We start from the raw sequence: 18,616 nt of genomic DNA, 5'->3' as shown, positions 1-18,616 counted from the left end.
AATGCTATAACGTTCTCTAACTTAACACCTGTCTAAGTGACAGTGCCTTCTTTGGGGGCAGGACCCTGAGCGAAAAAGAATTCTAGGACTCTCTCTGAACTCTTAAGCATGACTAAAGAAAATGCCTAAGGTTTTCAACATTAAAATTATTTAAAGTTAGTTGATGTAGTTAGAACTGCATTTAGATTTTATCATTTCAGCTGGAGTTAATCCTTTTTATAAAATGATTTCATTTCTCATGTAAATACAAAGTAAGCAATCCTGAGTTATTTAAGTATTTCTCACTGAGCAGTTTAAAGAACTACACAAGAAATTCTGACCTAATTTTGGGGCCAAGCTGCTTCTTCTTTTCAAACATCTGGAAAATCTGAGTTAATCGACACATCAAATGTTGAGAACTATATAGCTAAGTAATGATGATTTTTGTGGAGTGTTAATTCCTGCAGGTGGGACCTTAAATGTGCAACAATTTTGTTCCAGTGCAATGAGATTACTTCTCAAAAACTGCTAAAACAGTAAATTGCAGCAAAGTCCAAAGATGTGTAACAAATACCAAGAGGTTTAAAATGCTATACTAGCAAAATTTCACCCTGAACAAAGCATTAACTTAAAAATACAGGTAATGAGAAAATTAAACTAAATTTCTGAGTAAAGTGTTTATGGAATTTTACTGTGACTATTTTCCTTAAGATTTTATAAAAGCACACTCCATATATATATAATATTATTTATCAAAGTCTTAAAACATTGGGAAGCACATAGCATCATTGTTTCCCATGTACATTTAAACAAAATAAGAATAGAAACAAAAACAAATCCATATTACTACATGTAACAGTAAGAGAGGAACAGCAACTTTATGAACCACAATAAATATTTTACTGGATGAATCAAGGTAAGAAAATAGGAATATAGTTTATGACCTTGTTATTACAGATTGAACTAAAGAGTTGTCTGATTCAAGATCAACACTGCATAGGTAAGCAGTCTTCAGATGGAAAATATGCAAACAAGCCCTAAGAAGTATGCTTATAATGATGTCCCTTTGGATGCATTAAGTTATCATGTCTGTTTTATGCCACTGATTTCAAGGTTAATGAAATTCTCTAATTATGATCATGAAGTCTTTGTGTTCCATGTTAATTACTGTATTATAATATAGACTCTTACTCACTTTAGAGTCATTTCAAAATAAATCCAGGCAGAAGTTTTGTTTGCCTTTTCAATATGGTGATGGGCAACTTCCATAAAGGGAAAATGCTAATGAAATGTTAAAGAAGAATTGTGGGGTAAAGTCCTGATGCCTCTGAAGAGACTCTGGCGTCATTTACAAGAATAAATCGGAGGAAGGATGGGAGGAAGTTCCCATAATAGTCTGAAACTATTGGCTAGTGAGTACTCTAAGTGGAAGGGTGATAGGGCCTTGGAAGCCTTTGTTTCCTCTCATCCTTTCCTTCCCTGCCTAAACACGATGACATTATTCATCAGTTCACAAATGACAACTGGGAGGGTGAAACTTTAGAAGAACTACTACATCAGATGATTCATAGTGACATGAGGAAACATCTTCTTACCTATGCAGTCACAGTGCCTGTGTAATCCTTATATATTGTTCTTCTGAGCCAGGATGGCAAGGAGGGAAATTAAGAGTTTTCTTAAACAGCATGGAATTCTCATATTTTATAGAATAGTGGCATGCTCAATATAGAAAATTTGGAAAGCAGGTATACATATTAAAAGGAAGGAAATCATCTGAGTTATACCACCAAGAAATAATTCGTATTTATATTTTTCTTTAGTGTACAAATAGGATAACACTTGTCATGGGAATTTCTAGTTCTTTCTTAATTTAACTTCATAGTTACATTATGAGGTGTTCACCATATCACTAAATACTTTATGATGCCATAGTTTTAATGTTGTCTAATATTACATGAAAATGTAAATGTAATGGTTGAAAATATTTTCTGACATAGTATATATAGTACAGTGGCTCTTAAATCAATGAATATTACAATTATGGGGACGTTTTAAAACATAGTGATGCCTGGGTTAACACTAGACTAAAATTAATCTCTTCAAGTTGGGCTTTGACATCATCATTTTGTAAAACACTTGCCTATGAAAATGCACGTTCATGTGAAAAAATATAAAGTGTACATTTTGGCATGAGGAGCAAAGATAATTCTACCTCTTCTAAAACAATAAGTATACCATCTTTCATTGATTCTTTGATCCATTGTTAATCACATGCAAATTCTATTTTAAACTTTTTTTAAGTTTTATTTTATTTGAGAGAGAGAACGATAGCAACAGAGAGAGAGAGAGAGCATAAGTGGGGGAAGGGGGGAAAGAGAGAGAGAGAGAGAGAGGCAGAGAGAGGGAGAGAGAGAGAGAGACAGAGAGAGAGAATCCCAAGCAACGTGGGGCTCAGACTCAGGAACTGCGAGATTATGACCTGAGCCGAAATCAAGAGTCAGACTCTTACCCGACTGAGCCACCCAGGCGCCCCAATCACAATCAAATTCTTAATCTCTAATGAACGTGCAAGAGCTTGAAGAACTACTAATTCTGCAAGGCCAAGGAGAGCAGAGGGGATAGGTGACAAGGGAGAGTGAAAAAGGATCAATGTAGCCCTCTCATGGTTGTACTCCTAATAGTATACGGATATGCTTGAAACGCAAGAGAATCCTCTAGTTTTCTGACATAGATGATTAAAAATATTTTTAAATGACAATGAAACATCATCTGTGAATTTAAAGTTGTTCACTGACCTTCTCTCCTGCTTGCCCAGAAGGACCAGGGTCTCCAGTTGGACCTGCTCGACCCTTGGGTCCTTCAGGGCCATCTTCTCCTCTTGGACCTACTTGACCAACTTCTCCCTGAAACACAGAGTAGCAAAATTCTTATAATTTAAAATACATTGGAGATTGAATAACAGACATTATAGTCTATCAGAAAGTCATATTCTTCAACTCTTCATTTATTTCCTTATGTTTTATTTATGACAAAGAGGCCTGAAAACGTTTGACTTCATCAACCTTTCCATTGGTAAATAGACAACTGAATATAGTCTGACATTTGAGAGCTTGTTTGGAGGTTCTAGCAGGGGAGCGCAGCTACTCGTATACCCTTGATCGAAGAAGGGTCCTCCTGTATTGGGGAAAGTTGTCCTCTTCGACTGAGCGTGCTTCCGGAGGGACACACGTGGAGTGGTGAGGAAGGAAGGGGACCCCCGCCTAGCCAGCCAGATCAGCTGAATCAACCCTGGCGATCAATGGGGTAACAGATGTCGCAGCCAGATCGCCCTCCCATCCTAGTCTGACATTTGAAAACCTACAACAGCCTGATGCTACCATGTTTAATATTAAAGTAATTTTAACACATCTGTGTTGCACAGAGGAAGAAAAAAAATAAGATTCAAAGTTAGATGGTATAGGGTGGCAGAATAATCAACCCCAAAATATGCCACTCTGGTGTGAAGATTAGTTTGAACTGAAAGCAACTGAGAAGAAGCAGATGTAAGAGAAGCTGCTAACAGCAGGATATAAATTTTCAAAAGTGCCCTCCCTCCCCTTTCTACAAGAAAAGACAAATGTTAATCATTGGAGACAACTAGACCCTTATCAGTCTGGAGCCAAAAGCAGACACCAGAGGAATCTATTCAACAAACTTCATTAACTAGCCTTTGTCTACCTTTAGTTTCCAATATATCTACCTTCCCACAATTTGCAGCCCTAGAAACTAAAAGTCCTTTTCCTTGTCATCTCTCTAAAAATTTATTCTTCCTTTGCTGAAATGCCATATAAGCCCAAATTCTAACCACCCCTTTGAGTTAATTATCATGGAGTGCTCCCATGTGTAAACTTGAGGCACAGGCTAGAAAACTTCTGTTTGTTTTCCTTTTGTTAATTTGTCTTTTGTCAATCTAATTTTACAGGGCCCCAGCCTGAGAAACTAGCAGGTTAGTAGGAAAAAGTAATTTTCCTCTCTGACAATATCAATTTTGGAAAACAGTTTTGGAACACAAGAAAAATGCCTCCATTTTAGACTTGTTTTTTACATTTATAGTTTTAGGGACTGAAATGTGTAAATCATTGCCCCCATTCTGGAAACAAGCATTACATACATTTTAGGATAACAAAAAAATTCTGCAGTATGCTTCTTTGCTTAGATATATTAGGTATTATGGTGTTAGATAAAATAAATCTTCCCAATAAAGCATGTAGTTTAATTTACTTTGGGAAACTCGTATTTTTGTTTGTTTTCTAGACATTCATTACCAGAAAAAAAGTGTACTACTTTTATGCTCAAAAATTCAAGATCACTAATAATGAAAGTTCAAGAAAGTTGCAAATACATGGTTTCCAAGCAATAGCTCACCACAAAATTTAGAAGAAACCTATAAAACCTTTTAAGACAGAGAGGCAGAGAGAGAAGCCCAAGCAGGCCCTGCACTGTCAACACAGACCCCAATTCAGGGCTCAAACCCACAAAATGAGAGATCCTGGCCTGAGCCAAAATCAAGAGTCAGACAATTTAAACTGCTGAGCCACCCAGACGCCCTTCAAACCACTTCTTTTAAACAATTTGATCATCAACTTAGAAAATACCTATAAATAATACTACTCAACTTTATGCACACACACACACACACACACACACGATGTAGAACATGGGAATTTAGTGTAATATCTGAAAGACTACATTGTCTCCACAAAAATTAACATGTCTAATCTTCATATAAAAATCAAAGTGAGCAAAGTCTCAGTACGAACATTTTTATTTATTCTGTGCTTTCTATATTTAAATATAAGGATATACACACGCATGCCTACATATACACACACATGTAAGTGTTTATTTTAGTATGAATTTTCCTCTTACTTACTCTGTCACCTTTAAGACCCATGTCACCTTTGAATCCTGGAAAACCATCTTCACCCTAAAAAATAAAGTAATAAAACTGGTGTTTAATGATTTGCTTGAATGAATCTAAAACATGGCTATATAAAATATGAACACTGATAATTTAGGGAAAATTGTTCTGGGAAATGTGAATCCTAGCTGTGAAATCTCCTTCTCCCTATTCTAATCTTTATTGCCTGTATCCTGTCGTCTTTCTATTATTATTGGCTCCAAGTTACTCCAGGAAATTTTCCTCCAATATGTCAATTAGATCTCTGTCTTATGGGGGATATAACCATTCCCTTATAATAACATATATCTTATGCCATCTGAACACATAAAAAGTAAATATTTAAATAATTATCATTTTAACTTTGGAATACAAGGACTTTTGATTACCAATTAAAATGTTTTTACCCTTAATTTTATACTAATTCACACTAAAGAATATTATAGTATGCATTTTGTATCATGTGCTTTAGATAAATGCCTTGTAGCTCAACTTGTATTCTATATTACAATCTCTTTTCAGATGTAAAATAAGCAAGCCAACATTATTCTTTACATGTCAATAGAGAATGTTCATTATCACATCAGTTCAGTAATACTGAAAACTGGGCTTCCTTTAGTAAAGAAAGCAGAAATATTTCATACTATTCTGAGTGAAATTTAGATTTTTAACAGTCAGCTTCATAGGGCTGCCTGGGTGGCTCAGTCAGTTAAGCATCCCACTCTTGTTTTTGGCTCAGGTCTTGATCTCATGGTGAGATCCAGCCCCACATCAGGCTCTACACTGGGTGTGGAGCCTGCTTAAGATTTTCTCTCTCTCTTTCTGCCCATCCCTCCCTCAAAAAAAAAATTAAAAATAAAGAATAAATAAAAGTAAGCTTCATGAACAAACTTAATGTCTCTTAATTTCAAGAAAAAAATTAAATTCCTAAAGAATAACCATTCAATTTTCAATAGCATTAATTGAGCATTACTCTGTTCTGAGTCCATGTATGGAGTATTTTGAGATTTTTAACAATAAAAACTAAGATAGAACATTTGCATTAACTTTGATACACATGGAGATGGATGTTCAGATGATAAAAACATGAAGATGATGATGGTTCTGGTGTTGGTGGTAGTGAGGCAAGAAGCTATTTGAAGAAGGTTTGACAGGGCAGTTGGTATCTTAATTAGGAGTTAGAGAATGGATATTACTTAAAAAGTTTGAGGAAAGGATATTTCAGGCCGAGTATGAGAACAGAGCTAGGAAGATTGGCACATATACTTCCACATTCTGCTGCCAAGTGACCTCTATAAAAAACAAAACTGATCACACAATTTTTTACTTTAAAACAACTCAATGGTTCCAAATTGTTAATAATGAATATAAGCTGCCATCTCTCCCCTCTCCTTCTGACAAGCATGATCTAGCCCTTGCTTGTTCATTTTGGCAGTCATATCTTTGATCTTGAATCTCCCCTCTACCCCCTACCCAAATGCACTGAGATTGAGTTCTAGAAAAAATTAATTACCTATATTTCCATTTGTAATTTTTGCATTGGTTGCCATTGTCATACACACACCTGCAAACCCTTTACCTTCTCTGTCTACCTCTGTCTACCTTTACTCTTCTTCCAAGACTCAGTTCATAATTCTGCTGTGAAGTTTCCTATGACCTCAGTCTTTCTCCCACCTTGAAATTAACCTCTCTGTCTTGTGTGCTCCCACTGAACATTTATTATTATCAGAACATGCCACCCTGCACTTAGTAAATCATAGTTTTTTTTCTTTTATTAATTGGTAGAAAATAAGACTTATGCCTAATTAGCCTCTGTGCTTCCAGTGCCTCATACATTTTTGCTCCTCAATAACCATGCCATTTAATAAACATTTACTAAATGGACCCTTACTAAGTGAACATGCCTCAGTGTGTGTTTAGCAAGGTATGTTAAGATCCAGAACATATTAGGTAATTATGGATATGAGACCTAAACCTGGAAACGGGGTCCAATCTGGTATCTTGCTTAAACCTAAAAATTATGACAGGTCTAGAAGTTACCTTTAAGACAAAAGCATGACGTTTTCAGTATTCTGGCTATAAAGTAGCCGTGTAAGTAGGATTCTTTCTGTACTGGATGCAACTGGGCAATAATAGAGGCTTAAAAGCTGAAAATGACCATTTAACTTCCTATTGACTATTGTCTTCATTACCTTCTCTCTAGAGAGAAAGGTAATTACACAGTTGCCAAATTTAGTTTAAAGAACACTGAAATCTAAGTCAAAAAATCAATAACAGATTTTACAATTTTTCCAGGCACAAATTTTTGTTTTAGGAGAGAAGATCATTGACTATAAGCTATTTCTGGCACATCTTTGTTTTCAATATGTTCACAATTAGAAAATAAATTAGAAAAGCAAATAAGAAATAAATTAGAAGATTTAAATTATTAGGTGTATCCTTACAATAAGTGGCATTTTTTAAAACAAGTGACTCTATCAAGTTACTAAGCTTTTCAGTCCTAAAACTATCAGGTCTGAATTAATCTTCAGAAAGAAAAAAGGAAACAGTTTTAGGAGAGGGGTAAACAAGGAATTCACCTATGCCATTTGTCATTGGGTTATGTTGCGTAAGGTCTAAGGAACACATCTGTCTGTACAATGAAGAATTCTAATTCTAGTTAGGGTACTAACTTGCTTTTTCACCTTTAGTTAACAATTAACATTGTTATGTGTAAAAAGAAAAAAAGTTTCAACATCCTTCCTTATCTCTTTCAAGAAAAATGGCCAATTATAAACATTCTCAGAAAAACAAAATAAATAATAGATATTAAAATTCACTAATATTTAATGACTCTTCACAGTTTGAAAATAGGGAGAATTTGTATTAGAACAAAGTTTCCATTAACTTTTATATGAATTTCTCTAATCTACATAATACATTATTAGATTTGATAAAATAACAGGTATAAATATAATAAAAGATACAAAAAAAAGTATTGCTGAAAATTACCTTAGCGATTTTTTAGGACAATGTTTTTATTTTACACACTTAAAATAAGACTCAGTAAATTAAACAATCTGCCTCAGTTTACCAGTCTACTTAGTATGAGAACTAGAATTGGAACTCAAAATTTTTATAGCCCGCGGCGGGCTCTGTGCTGACAGCTCAGAGCCTGGAGCCTGCTTCAGATTCTGTGTCTCCCCCTCTCTCTGCCTCTCCCCAACTGGCTTTCTTTCTCTCAAAAATAAACATTAAAAAACATTAAACAACAAACATTTGATTTTTTTTTATTTTTAATTCTTTTTCTCTACATCTACTTGTTGCTTCTGAGATCACACACCATTCAAAACAACCAATAATCTCCAATTGTTTTTCTACATATAAGCAGTATACATTATTTTCCTGTGTGAATTTCTCTTCACAGGTATCTCATCATCTATATTCTTACTTACTTCTGTCATTTTGCCACTATCTCTTTTCCAGCAAGTTTACAACTTTCCCACCCCAATTAACCTTTCCTTTAAACACTGTCTTTCCTAAACTCTTTGGAAGGCACTTATTGCAGACAAAAATTTGAATTAACTCTTAAATGTCTTAAGAAATATTGCAAACAGAGAAAATGCTTATATGTGTGTATATATGTATTTTTTTTTTGCATAGGCCATCTGCAAATAATTACAAGTTCAACCCTATCTGACCAATCATTGGGCTCAACTACCAACTCAATAGGACATTATCCCTGAAGTTCATCTGTGATGATCAGAATGAACTGGGATTCTTATCAAAGTAACTGAGTTCATTTCAAATTCATAATAATTTTTATACAGTAGAACTGAATATAGTTGCATTACTTAACAATGCCTCAGTATGTTACTTTTTATTTTTTAGAAAAAATTATAATGGATATAATAGTCCCATCCCTTCAGTCCTTGTTTTCCATTCCTCATTGGTATCAAATCCACACAAGGTGCTTCTTTTTTTTTTTTGGTGCTTTTAATAACATTATGACTATAGGAACTAAATTATCATTAAAATCAAAATTTATATTCCATAGTTTCTCAACAAAGCTATAAACATTTTATTCTAAACACTATTTTTTAAATATAATATTGTATTAAGAATAATACTGCCTGTGAGTAATGCCATTTTACTTTTTTTTTAATGTTTGTTTATTTTGAGAGAGAGAGAGAGACAGGGGAGGAGCAGAGAGAGAGGGAGACACAGAATACATCCAAAGCAGGCACCAGGCTCCGGAGCTATCAGCACAGAGCCTGTTATGGGGCTCGAACCCACAAACCGCAGATCATGACCTGAGCTGAAATCAAGAGTTGGGCACCTGAGCCACCAAGGTGCCCCTGCCATTTTATTTTAACATAATCAGTGAAGGATCTTGGGGTTCTACACTTACATTAAACATTTATGTAAACAAACAAACAAAAAAAACACCTCACTTTCAGTTTCTTTTCCCAAGGACAATTAAACTACAAATGCTCTATGAAAAATTCCACATTCTTTCATTCACTTCTGCCTAGTTTTAATCTTTATTTCTTCTCATTAATATTTTTGTTTTGCATACAGTATAATATCTAAGATTTCTTCTTCCCCCAATTGATTTAGAGTACTTCTAACTTTCATAATTTCCAATGCATTTCAGCTTAACTTTGGGGATTTCAGTAAAGAAAGAAGGGAATAAACATTCCTCTGTTAGGCATATAACTGGATATGTACAAGCCCTGTGGCTAATTTATTCATAGGCAACTCTATGATTTATAAAAGGTAAACACATGTAAGAAAAAAAGGGATATAGGATTAATTCTGTTTATGACATATCTTTGCTTCTGTTCTATAATGTAGTCCTCACCCCAGGGTATAATCTTTTTTCAAAAAAGTTTCCATGATACACAGTACAAATGTCTGCTATCAAGTAATCACTTAATATATGGGGAAATTAAATAGCTGTTGAATGAATTTAAATTTTTGATCTAATAGATATGTAGCAATTAAAATCACCTAAATAAATTATATCTTACCTTTTCACCTTTAGAGCCCTTGAGGCCTCTGACACCATCTGCTCCCTATAGAATAAATTAGAAGGATTAAGTGATTGTAATATTTTTCACTGAAAATAAATGGTGTGAAAAAAAATAACGTTTACCTTTACTCCTCGGGGGCCAGGGTAACCAATAGGACCCTGTGGACCAGGAGGACCCTGAAAAAGACCCATTGCTATTTAAACATGCATTATGTTGAAAGTGCTACTCATCCACACACGGTAATTTTACCAAATAATCTACAAGAATATGATATTTTTCTACTACTGGTAAAGATTATTTGAGGTTTATCATTTGTTTCTGAAGTCAGATAGGATGAACAAACCATGTGATTAGCCCTACCTACTCCAAATTTATTGTATTATATGTTTATGAAAAAATAAGATAAACATTATCAAGAAGATGATCAAAATTTACATATTTTCCACAGCTGGCTTCATTTAATTAGTTTACCTAAAGGAAACAATTTTTTAAATAGAATATATAATTTCTATAGTAATGCTGTGTTTTAATGCTATTTTAATAAAAACCTAAAACTACCAACTCTAAACAAACTGATCCTACCCCCTTCCCTTGTAATTCAAAGTAGTACTAACAATAAATAAGCTCTTATTTTAACATTTTATTTAGATATTTTGATAATTATTGCTCTTACAATTAAATATTCTCTTGTTTAAAAGTTACCAGAGAGTAATAAAGTAAAATTAGAGTGACATAAATAGTTTAATGATATTTAGTAATTCTTACCCAGTTTCATATTGTCATTTATGGCCATTCATTCCACATATACTACCTTTGCAAAATCTAGATTTATCTCTGATCATGAGAGTATTTATTTAAAAAAGAATATACTCTAATTTATAAAATTACTATTACAAAATTAAAAGTTATCTAAGGCACATCTGTTTTTTTAAACCTTGAATAAAAATAACTACCAGAACATTACTGTATTTAAATGATAGCAAAAGAAATCTTTAGAGAGTAAAGACATATTTAAAGGTAGAAACAAACTATTTTCATGTACTTACTTTCTAATATTCCTATCCCTAAATGATAAGAATATATATATGTAATGTTTACATATATATTATATGTTTATATATTTATACATATATATATATATATATATCATAAAGATGACTGAAGTAAAGCATTTTCCCTTAGACATAAGGTGACAGGACATCTACATAGATACTCTGTAACATACCAGAGCACCTTTTTCTCCAGACTGGCCTTCTTTTCCAGGATGACCCTATATTTAGCAAAAACATATACTGGTAAGATGCAATTTTAATGGTAGTTTATAATACTATGAAATTGTTGCTTTTTTTTCAAACCTATGGTTTCAAAAGATATTGAACATTTTGCATCTGTGCATATGGCCCTAAACAACATTATAAACTGTAGCATTTGGAAGGAAACATAAGCTTAAATTTTATGGATGTAAGTTTCACCAACTACATAATGTATTTGAGAGTTTGGAAAAAGTACATAAAACAAAACAGATCATCATTAACAATTCAACTCTGGTATCAACAGTTCTTATATAGAGGCATTTTAATCTGACTTCTATTTCTCAGATTGATCAAATAATGAAATACGCACCTTCAAAAGGCAGCTAAGGCATATGAACGGGACATTTGATAATATAGCAAGATCATAAATACTAATAGTGTTAATAATAAAATTCTCGAGATTCAATAAGCAAAAATGTATTACTCCATCACAATTATACCCAATACAAATTTCGCATCTTAGCTCAAAAATCTAAGTAGTTTGAAGAGAAAAAAAAAGCATAAATAACCAATTTTTATGTATAACAACTGTAGAGATAATATATTTACATTATTTATTATTACATTTGGGGTACAATAAACACTGCTATATTTCTAGAAGGAAGGAATCCCTGGAGGCTGAGGATTTTCATGGAAAGTGTTTAAGGAAATTTACAAATGGTGAGAAATTACCCCTTGGACCCTCAAGAAAGAGGTACTTTGAAAAAGAAGAGAGAATGGAAAAGTGTAATGAAAAAAAAAAGTGCTACGAAAGGTATAGAGATAAAGATGATTTGAGAAACGCTGAGAGAATAGTGAGTGGATCTGTTTGCCTGGAACTAATGGCTCATGAGGAAGTAGGAAAATCTGAGCATCTGAGATTCTGGCACCAGAGCACCAGAATGAGTTTATCCAAGAATCACTGCATGATCATTAAAGATTTTGCAATATGGAAGTAACATGATGCAATGGTATTTGAGAGGGATCAATGTTTAATTACTGGCTCAATTTGTTTTTATTACTAACTTCAGAAAAAAAAAATGACTTCTAAAACACATGTGAAACCTATTTTTGAAGATAAATATGTAGAAATTTTAATGACAAGTAACTATTACTTACAGGAGGCCCATCAGCACCAGGAAGTCCTGCAAGTCCTGGTTTTCCTTGTGGTCCCTAATTAAACAGAGAAAAAGCATCTTATTTCTCTTTTAAATGAGAATAATGAAAAATATAACTTTTATGCAGGAATATACTATTAATAAAATTCTTAACTCAAGTCACTGGTTTTTATCTATAAGCAACAAACATTTAAATAACTATTAAACATATGTGGAAAATGATATATAGAGATAAATGAAAACCAAATTTGACCTACATCAAAAACATGCTAGTTTTGGCCTGCTTAGTAGTCCCAAATGTATCTTTTTTTATTAACAAATTAGGTTTTGCATACCACAATAAACTAGAGCTTAGAGAATAAAAAGAAAAGCAATATAGATCAGAAATATATTGATTTATATCATTGAAAAATAAACAATGCACATGTCTATCAAAGATACTGGTATGTATTGATTGAAATAATTACATAGTAATACTTATAAAATATAACTAATTATTAAAATATGTGAGAAATATATTATATTGTGACAGTTATTCATAGGACATAAAAACAAATCTAATATTTTGATGTCAAAGTTCATAAGCTAATATGCAGCTAACAAATAACAACAAAGTAACTATCTATTCAACACATCACTCTTAATTTCCATTTGACCACAGAGGGTTTCAAATCTCTTTTAACATGCCACTACTACAGTTGGAACATAGTAAGAATCACTATTGCAAAAAGTAAACTCTTTCTTGATAGGAACATGGGCATTCTGCTGAGAATAATTAACATATCAAGTCTCCAGAGTTCAAACAAGTATTGCTTACTGGTCAAGTTATTAGCCAGAATTTAGAAACAATTGAAAGGGAAAACATATATAAGCAAGCCTAGATAGTGGACACAATTTAGCATTTTTTTCATTCTCAAAGGGTATTTAGGAAAAGCATTACATTTATGTAGATTTACAGTATAATGTTATAAGAGATATAACTTAAATTACAATAGAATAACAAAAAAATGAAGATATCCTTTAAATTGAACAATTTTTATTTTATAACTGAGGTTAACTGCCTCTCATTTAAAAGATTTAAATGTTTCAATCCCGTTTACCACTCTGAAAAGTCATTTTAAGTCAAGTAATCTAACATTATGTAATAATCATTGTAAAACAACGTATTTTTAATGGCAGTATTTTGTCTGTGACATACATTATCTTTTTCTCTCAAGACAATTGTCTTATTTCTTGAAAACAAGATGTTGACTACAAATGCAGAACTATTCCATTAGTTATTCTTATCAACAGACACGATATCTCCACAACCATCACCTACACACAAGACTACATGGATTTTTTGTTGCTGCTATATTTAATGGACTAGAAATATTAAAACTCTTGAACTATAAAATGATTTTTTAAACTGAGTTAACCATTCTGACTGATGTGAGGTCATATCTTATTGTAGTTTTAATTTGTATTCCCCTGACAATGAGTGATGTTGAGCATCTTTTCATGTGTCTGTCAGCCATCTGGAAATCTGAAAAATGTCTATTCATGTCTTCTGCCCATTTCTTAACTAGATTACTTGTTTTTTAGGTGTTGAGTTTGATAAGTTATTTATATATTTTGGACACTAACCCTTTAGAAGATATATCATTTGCAAATATCTTCTCTCATTCTGTAGGCTGCCTTTTAGTTTTGTTGATTGTTTCCTTCATTGTGCAGAAGCTTTACATTTTGATGAAGTCCCAATAGTTTATTTTTGTTTTTGCTTTCCTTGACTCAGGAAACATATCTAGTAAGAACCTAATGTTTATAGCAGCATTATCAAGAATAGCCAAGTTAGGAAACAGCCAAAGTGTCTATCAACTGATGAATGGATAAAGAAGATGCAACACACACACACACACACACACACACACACACACACACACTGGAATGGTACACAGCCATAAAAAAGAATGAAATCATGCCATTTGCAACAATGTGGATGGAACCAGATAGTATTATGCTAAGTGAAATAAGTCAGTCAGAAAAAGACAAATACTATATGATTTCACTAACACATGGAATTTAAAAAACAAAACAGATGAACATAGGGGAGAGAAAGAGAAGCAAACCAATAAACAGACTCTTAACTATAGAGAACAAACTGATAATTATTGGAGGGGAGGTGGGCAGGGGGATGGGTTAAACAGGTTATGGGTATTAAGGAGGACACTTGCTATGATGAGCATCGGATGTTGTATGTAAGTGATGAATCACTAAAGTCTACACCTGAGACTAATATTGTACTATATGTTAACTAGCTGGAATTTAAATAAAAACTTAGATAAAAATATTTTTAAATTTTTTTATTAGTTTTCTTTATTTTTGAGAGGTAGAGACAGAGCATGTGTTGGGGAGGAGCAGAGAGAGAGGGAGACACAGAATCCGAAGCAGGCTCCAGGCTCTGAGCTGTCAGCACAGAGCCTGACTCGGGGCTCAAACCCATGAACTGTGAGATCATGACCTAAGCTGAAGTCAGATGCTTAACCGACTGAGCCACCCAGGTGCCCCAACTTGGAGAAAAATATTAAGTTAAAATAAATCCATCTCTTTTATTTTTATTTACTTTTTAAATGTTTATTTATTTTGAGAGAGAGAGAGAGAGAGAGAGAAGGAGAGAGAGAGAGAGAGAGAGAGAGAGAGAGAGAGAGAGAGATGGAATGAGGAGTTATGTTAAGCAAAAGATTAGTGTTTTTTTAATATACCGTCCATTTTAAGTCTCAATTCCATGAAATATCATCATGGGTATGGGTAAATTAACTAATGTTAATATATGAGAGAATTTCAATATAAATGAACCCAGATCCATATCCATGTCTTCAAAGTCCTTGACTTTAATCTTTATTTTGTGTCTTGTTATTTCATTCTTAACTCATAACATTATATAATACTATTAGTTTTCTGTAAAGAAATTAACATGTGAGTGATGTAAATTCTGACGTCATAAATTAAATCACAAGAAATATTCAGCATATATAAGTTATCAAAATGTCAGGATAAAGGATACTGTTGTTTTATCCAATTTAGTTAACTAAAAAATTTTATCAAATATTTTATCACAAATATAATAAAAGTACAGGCTATAATAACTTAGGGAAAAATATAAAAGTTACTGGGAATTTAAAATATATGACAATAGTTAAGTTATATCTGTTAGATTCTACCATGATCCAACTGAAAATATTATTCACCAAGTTTTGGGAGAAAGGGCTCTTGACCCAGAATGAACACAATACAGTGTATCATTAAAAAAAAAAAAAAAGTAATATAGATGCAAAATAAAATGTAACATAGATGCAATATAAACAGAACATGCTTCTCTTGTGTTCTTGAGTTCCTTTCTTGTTTTGATAAAAAGAGACTATCTTTGAACCCTCAAATTAGATACATTCAGACCACAGAAGGAAGCAGCTAATGCTTAAGACAGCTTTCTTCTTACCACAAGTACAATGAACCAAATCTTGTATTTTCCCTTTGGCTTGACAAAGGGAATTCAGATATTCTAGTCTACCTTAACAGCAAATTCCTCTTAGTAATCCAATGCATGGTAGAAAACTTGATAGGCATATGCCTCAAGTACAATTTATTATGAATATATTCTGGTCATGATGAGCTAATCTAAAGTATGGTAAAATAGGCCCAAATTAAAATTTCTGATCTAAAGTAAAGATTTGAGTACACCCGGGAGGCTCAGTCGGTTAGGCATCTGACTCAATTTCAACTCAGGTCATGATCTCACAGTTTGTGGGATCAAGCTCCATGTAGGGCTCTGAGCTAACAGCATGGAGCCTGCTTGGGATAATCACTCTTCCTCTCTCTCTCTGCTCCTCCCCCACTTGCATGCACACACACACTCTCTCTCTCTGTCTCAAAAAAAACAAAAACAAAAACAAAATACAAGACAAAACAAAAAAAAAACTTTAAAAAGAAATGTCTTAAAGTACATATGTGAAATCAGCTTTGGTACTTTACATTTTAAATACATAGGGCAGTCTCCAAAAGAGCTCTAATACTGTACCATATAGAAAATATGCACAGAAAAAAAGCACTTGAAAGACAACTTAAATTTGATGTTAATTCTCACAACATAATAATAGGATAAATAACTCAATTAGAATATTACCAAAGTATGTGAAAAGATATTTTACCAAAGAAAATAGAGAAATGGCCAGTAAGCACATGAATAGATGCTCAATATCACTAGTGGTTAGGGGAATGGAAATTAATAGCACAATGAGATACCATTTCGCTCCAAGAAGAATGACCATAATCAAAAAGAAAAACAAACATTCATGAAGATCTAAGGAAACTAGAATCTTCATACAATGCTGATGGGAAGGAAATAATGGTGCAACGGTTTGGAAGCTTCTTCAAATGTTAAGCATTACGTGCAGCATATAACCCATGGTAACCTATGTATCTACCCAAAAGAGATCAAAATTTGTCCACACAAAGACCTATATGCAAATATTCATAGCAGCACTATTGATAGCAGCTAAGAAGCTTAAACAACTTGTAAGTCCATTACTGCTGAACAAGTAAACAAAATGGAGTATATTCCATTAATGGAAACCATTTGGCAATAAAAAGGAGCAAAAAAAAAAATGATGTATGCTGCAACATAATAAGCCTCAAAAACTTTAAGTCAAATGAAAGAAATCAGACTCAAAGGTCACATATTATATTCATTTATATGATTAAATTCATATTTTATATTCACTCATGTATTTCATTCACATTAAATGCCCAGTAAAGACAAATCTATAAAGACAGAAAACAGATTAGTGGTTGTCTAAGTCTAGTGGTTGTCTAAGTGGGTAGAACACAAGTGCATATTGACATAAAGTTTCTTTCTGGGGTGGTATAAATGGTCTAAAATTGTGATTGTGGCACAACTCTATATATTTACTGAAAATCATTGGCCAGTACACTCACAATGAGTGAAATTTTATGGTATGAAATTACACCCCAGTAAAACTGTTTATTTTTTTTAAATTATATGTTCACATAAATCAACACAAGTAAGGGGAAAAAGACATTAAAAAGAACCTGTTAACATTGTACTGTAACTATAGGAGACAGGAATATTACTTAAGGAATCTGGCAGAAGAAATCAGAGAAAAACATCTTTTTAATCAAAGATTTATTATTTTTTTGATCCAGACATTGAGTTATTAACAAGAACATTCTTTGCCATTTATACATAAAAAATGGTGGGAATCATAACTTCACAATTTTCCCTTAATCAGATCTTCCTAAAAAACCCTTTGTCACAGCAAATCTAATGACATTTTTTAAATAATGAGAAAGAAAAGGAGAACCGAAAGGAAGAGAAAGCATTCATTCATTCCAGTACATTTCTAAAATTAATATAGCTGAGAATGTCACATTTGGAAGCTATCCAAATGGAAATATGTGATATTTTATCATTTATAGTTCAGAGATGCATGAATGGCTTCCCCTCACACTGTACCCTCAAGGTTTTACTCCAGATTATTTCCTTATGTGCTGAGCCATCTCAACATCTTATCAAAACCAGATGGCAAGGCATTGCATCTGGCTAAGGTTGACAACCCGAAATTGGTCGCCAGATTACTAGAACAAACAGAGTAACTTACTTTTTCACCAGGAGGACCAATTGGACCTTGTGGACCAGGAAGACCCTATTTTAAAAGAATTTATTTCACATGTCAGGAATCACATCATAAGAACGAATTTTTTAAAAAAGTAAAATAACCTTCTATTTCACATGCAATGAGTTATGAGAATCTGTATACATTCCCCACATTTCCCAGAAAGTTTTGGAACACTATGAGGCATTTTACACAAGCTACTCTTTTGGCAGCGTGATTGTAATGTGATCCGATTCAGACCCTTCTGCAGGTGTGGCTTTCGCCCTGGCATTCCATGAACACTGAATGACTCATTTTATTCTTGGAAAAAAGGGGCCTCTGCACATTTGCTTAATTTAAAAAAAGGTGGGGGGGGGGGGAAGAATTGCCTTCCTACTTTCACACTGTAAACATTTTCAGCCCTACACAGAATTTTTGAGGCTGTCAGTTTTCTCACGAAAAGATACGATCTTACCCCATTATCTCAAAGGAGCTGCAGTGGCTTAGACTTACCTGAGGTCCTGGATTCCCTTGCTGACCTGGAGGTCCAGGCTCCCCTTGGGGACCCTGCCACAGGAAAATATAAAGAGTCTTTAATAGGGCTATTTCGCATAGTTTTTTTTTT

The 18,616-nt window shown here is 33.3% G+C and overlaps 1 protein-coding gene across 10 annotated transcripts in view; it reads right to left on the bottom strand.

Annotated features, from left to right (window-relative positions):
• COL11A1 (collagen type XI alpha 1 chain) overlaps window positions 1-18,616 on the bottom strand; it is a 218,684-nt gene that overhangs the window by 93,629 nt on the left and 106,439 nt on the right. For all 10 annotated transcript variants that reach the window (XM_053891773.1, XM_053891770.1, XM_053891789.1 and 7 more), the window contains 8 exons: window positions 18,505-18,558; window positions 17,998-18,042; window positions 12,345-12,398; window positions 11,159-11,203; window positions 10,056-10,109; window positions 9,931-9,975; window positions 4,892-4,945; window positions 2,775-2,882 (listed from right to left, as the gene is read on the bottom strand). In XM_053891773.1, coding sequence (XP_053747748.1) covers window positions 2,775-2,882; window positions 4,892-4,945; window positions 9,931-9,975; window positions 10,056-10,109; window positions 11,159-11,203; window positions 12,345-12,398; window positions 17,998-18,042; window positions 18,505-18,558 — 459 coding nt within the window. The remainder of the gene's footprint in view (window positions 1-2,774; window positions 2,883-4,891; window positions 4,946-9,930; window positions 9,976-10,055; window positions 10,110-11,158; window positions 11,204-12,344; window positions 12,399-17,997; window positions 18,043-18,504; window positions 18,559-18,616) is intronic.

This window comes from Panthera pardus, unplaced genomic scaffold (genome assembly GCF_024362965.1).
Source record: "Panthera pardus isolate Hobbes unplaced genomic scaffold, ASM2436296v1 HiC_scaffold_11, whole genome shotgun sequence".
Lineage (NCBI taxonomy): Eukaryota > Metazoa > Chordata > Mammalia > Carnivora > Felidae > Panthera > Panthera pardus.
This window is presented reverse-complemented; position numbering and strand designations above follow the sequence as displayed.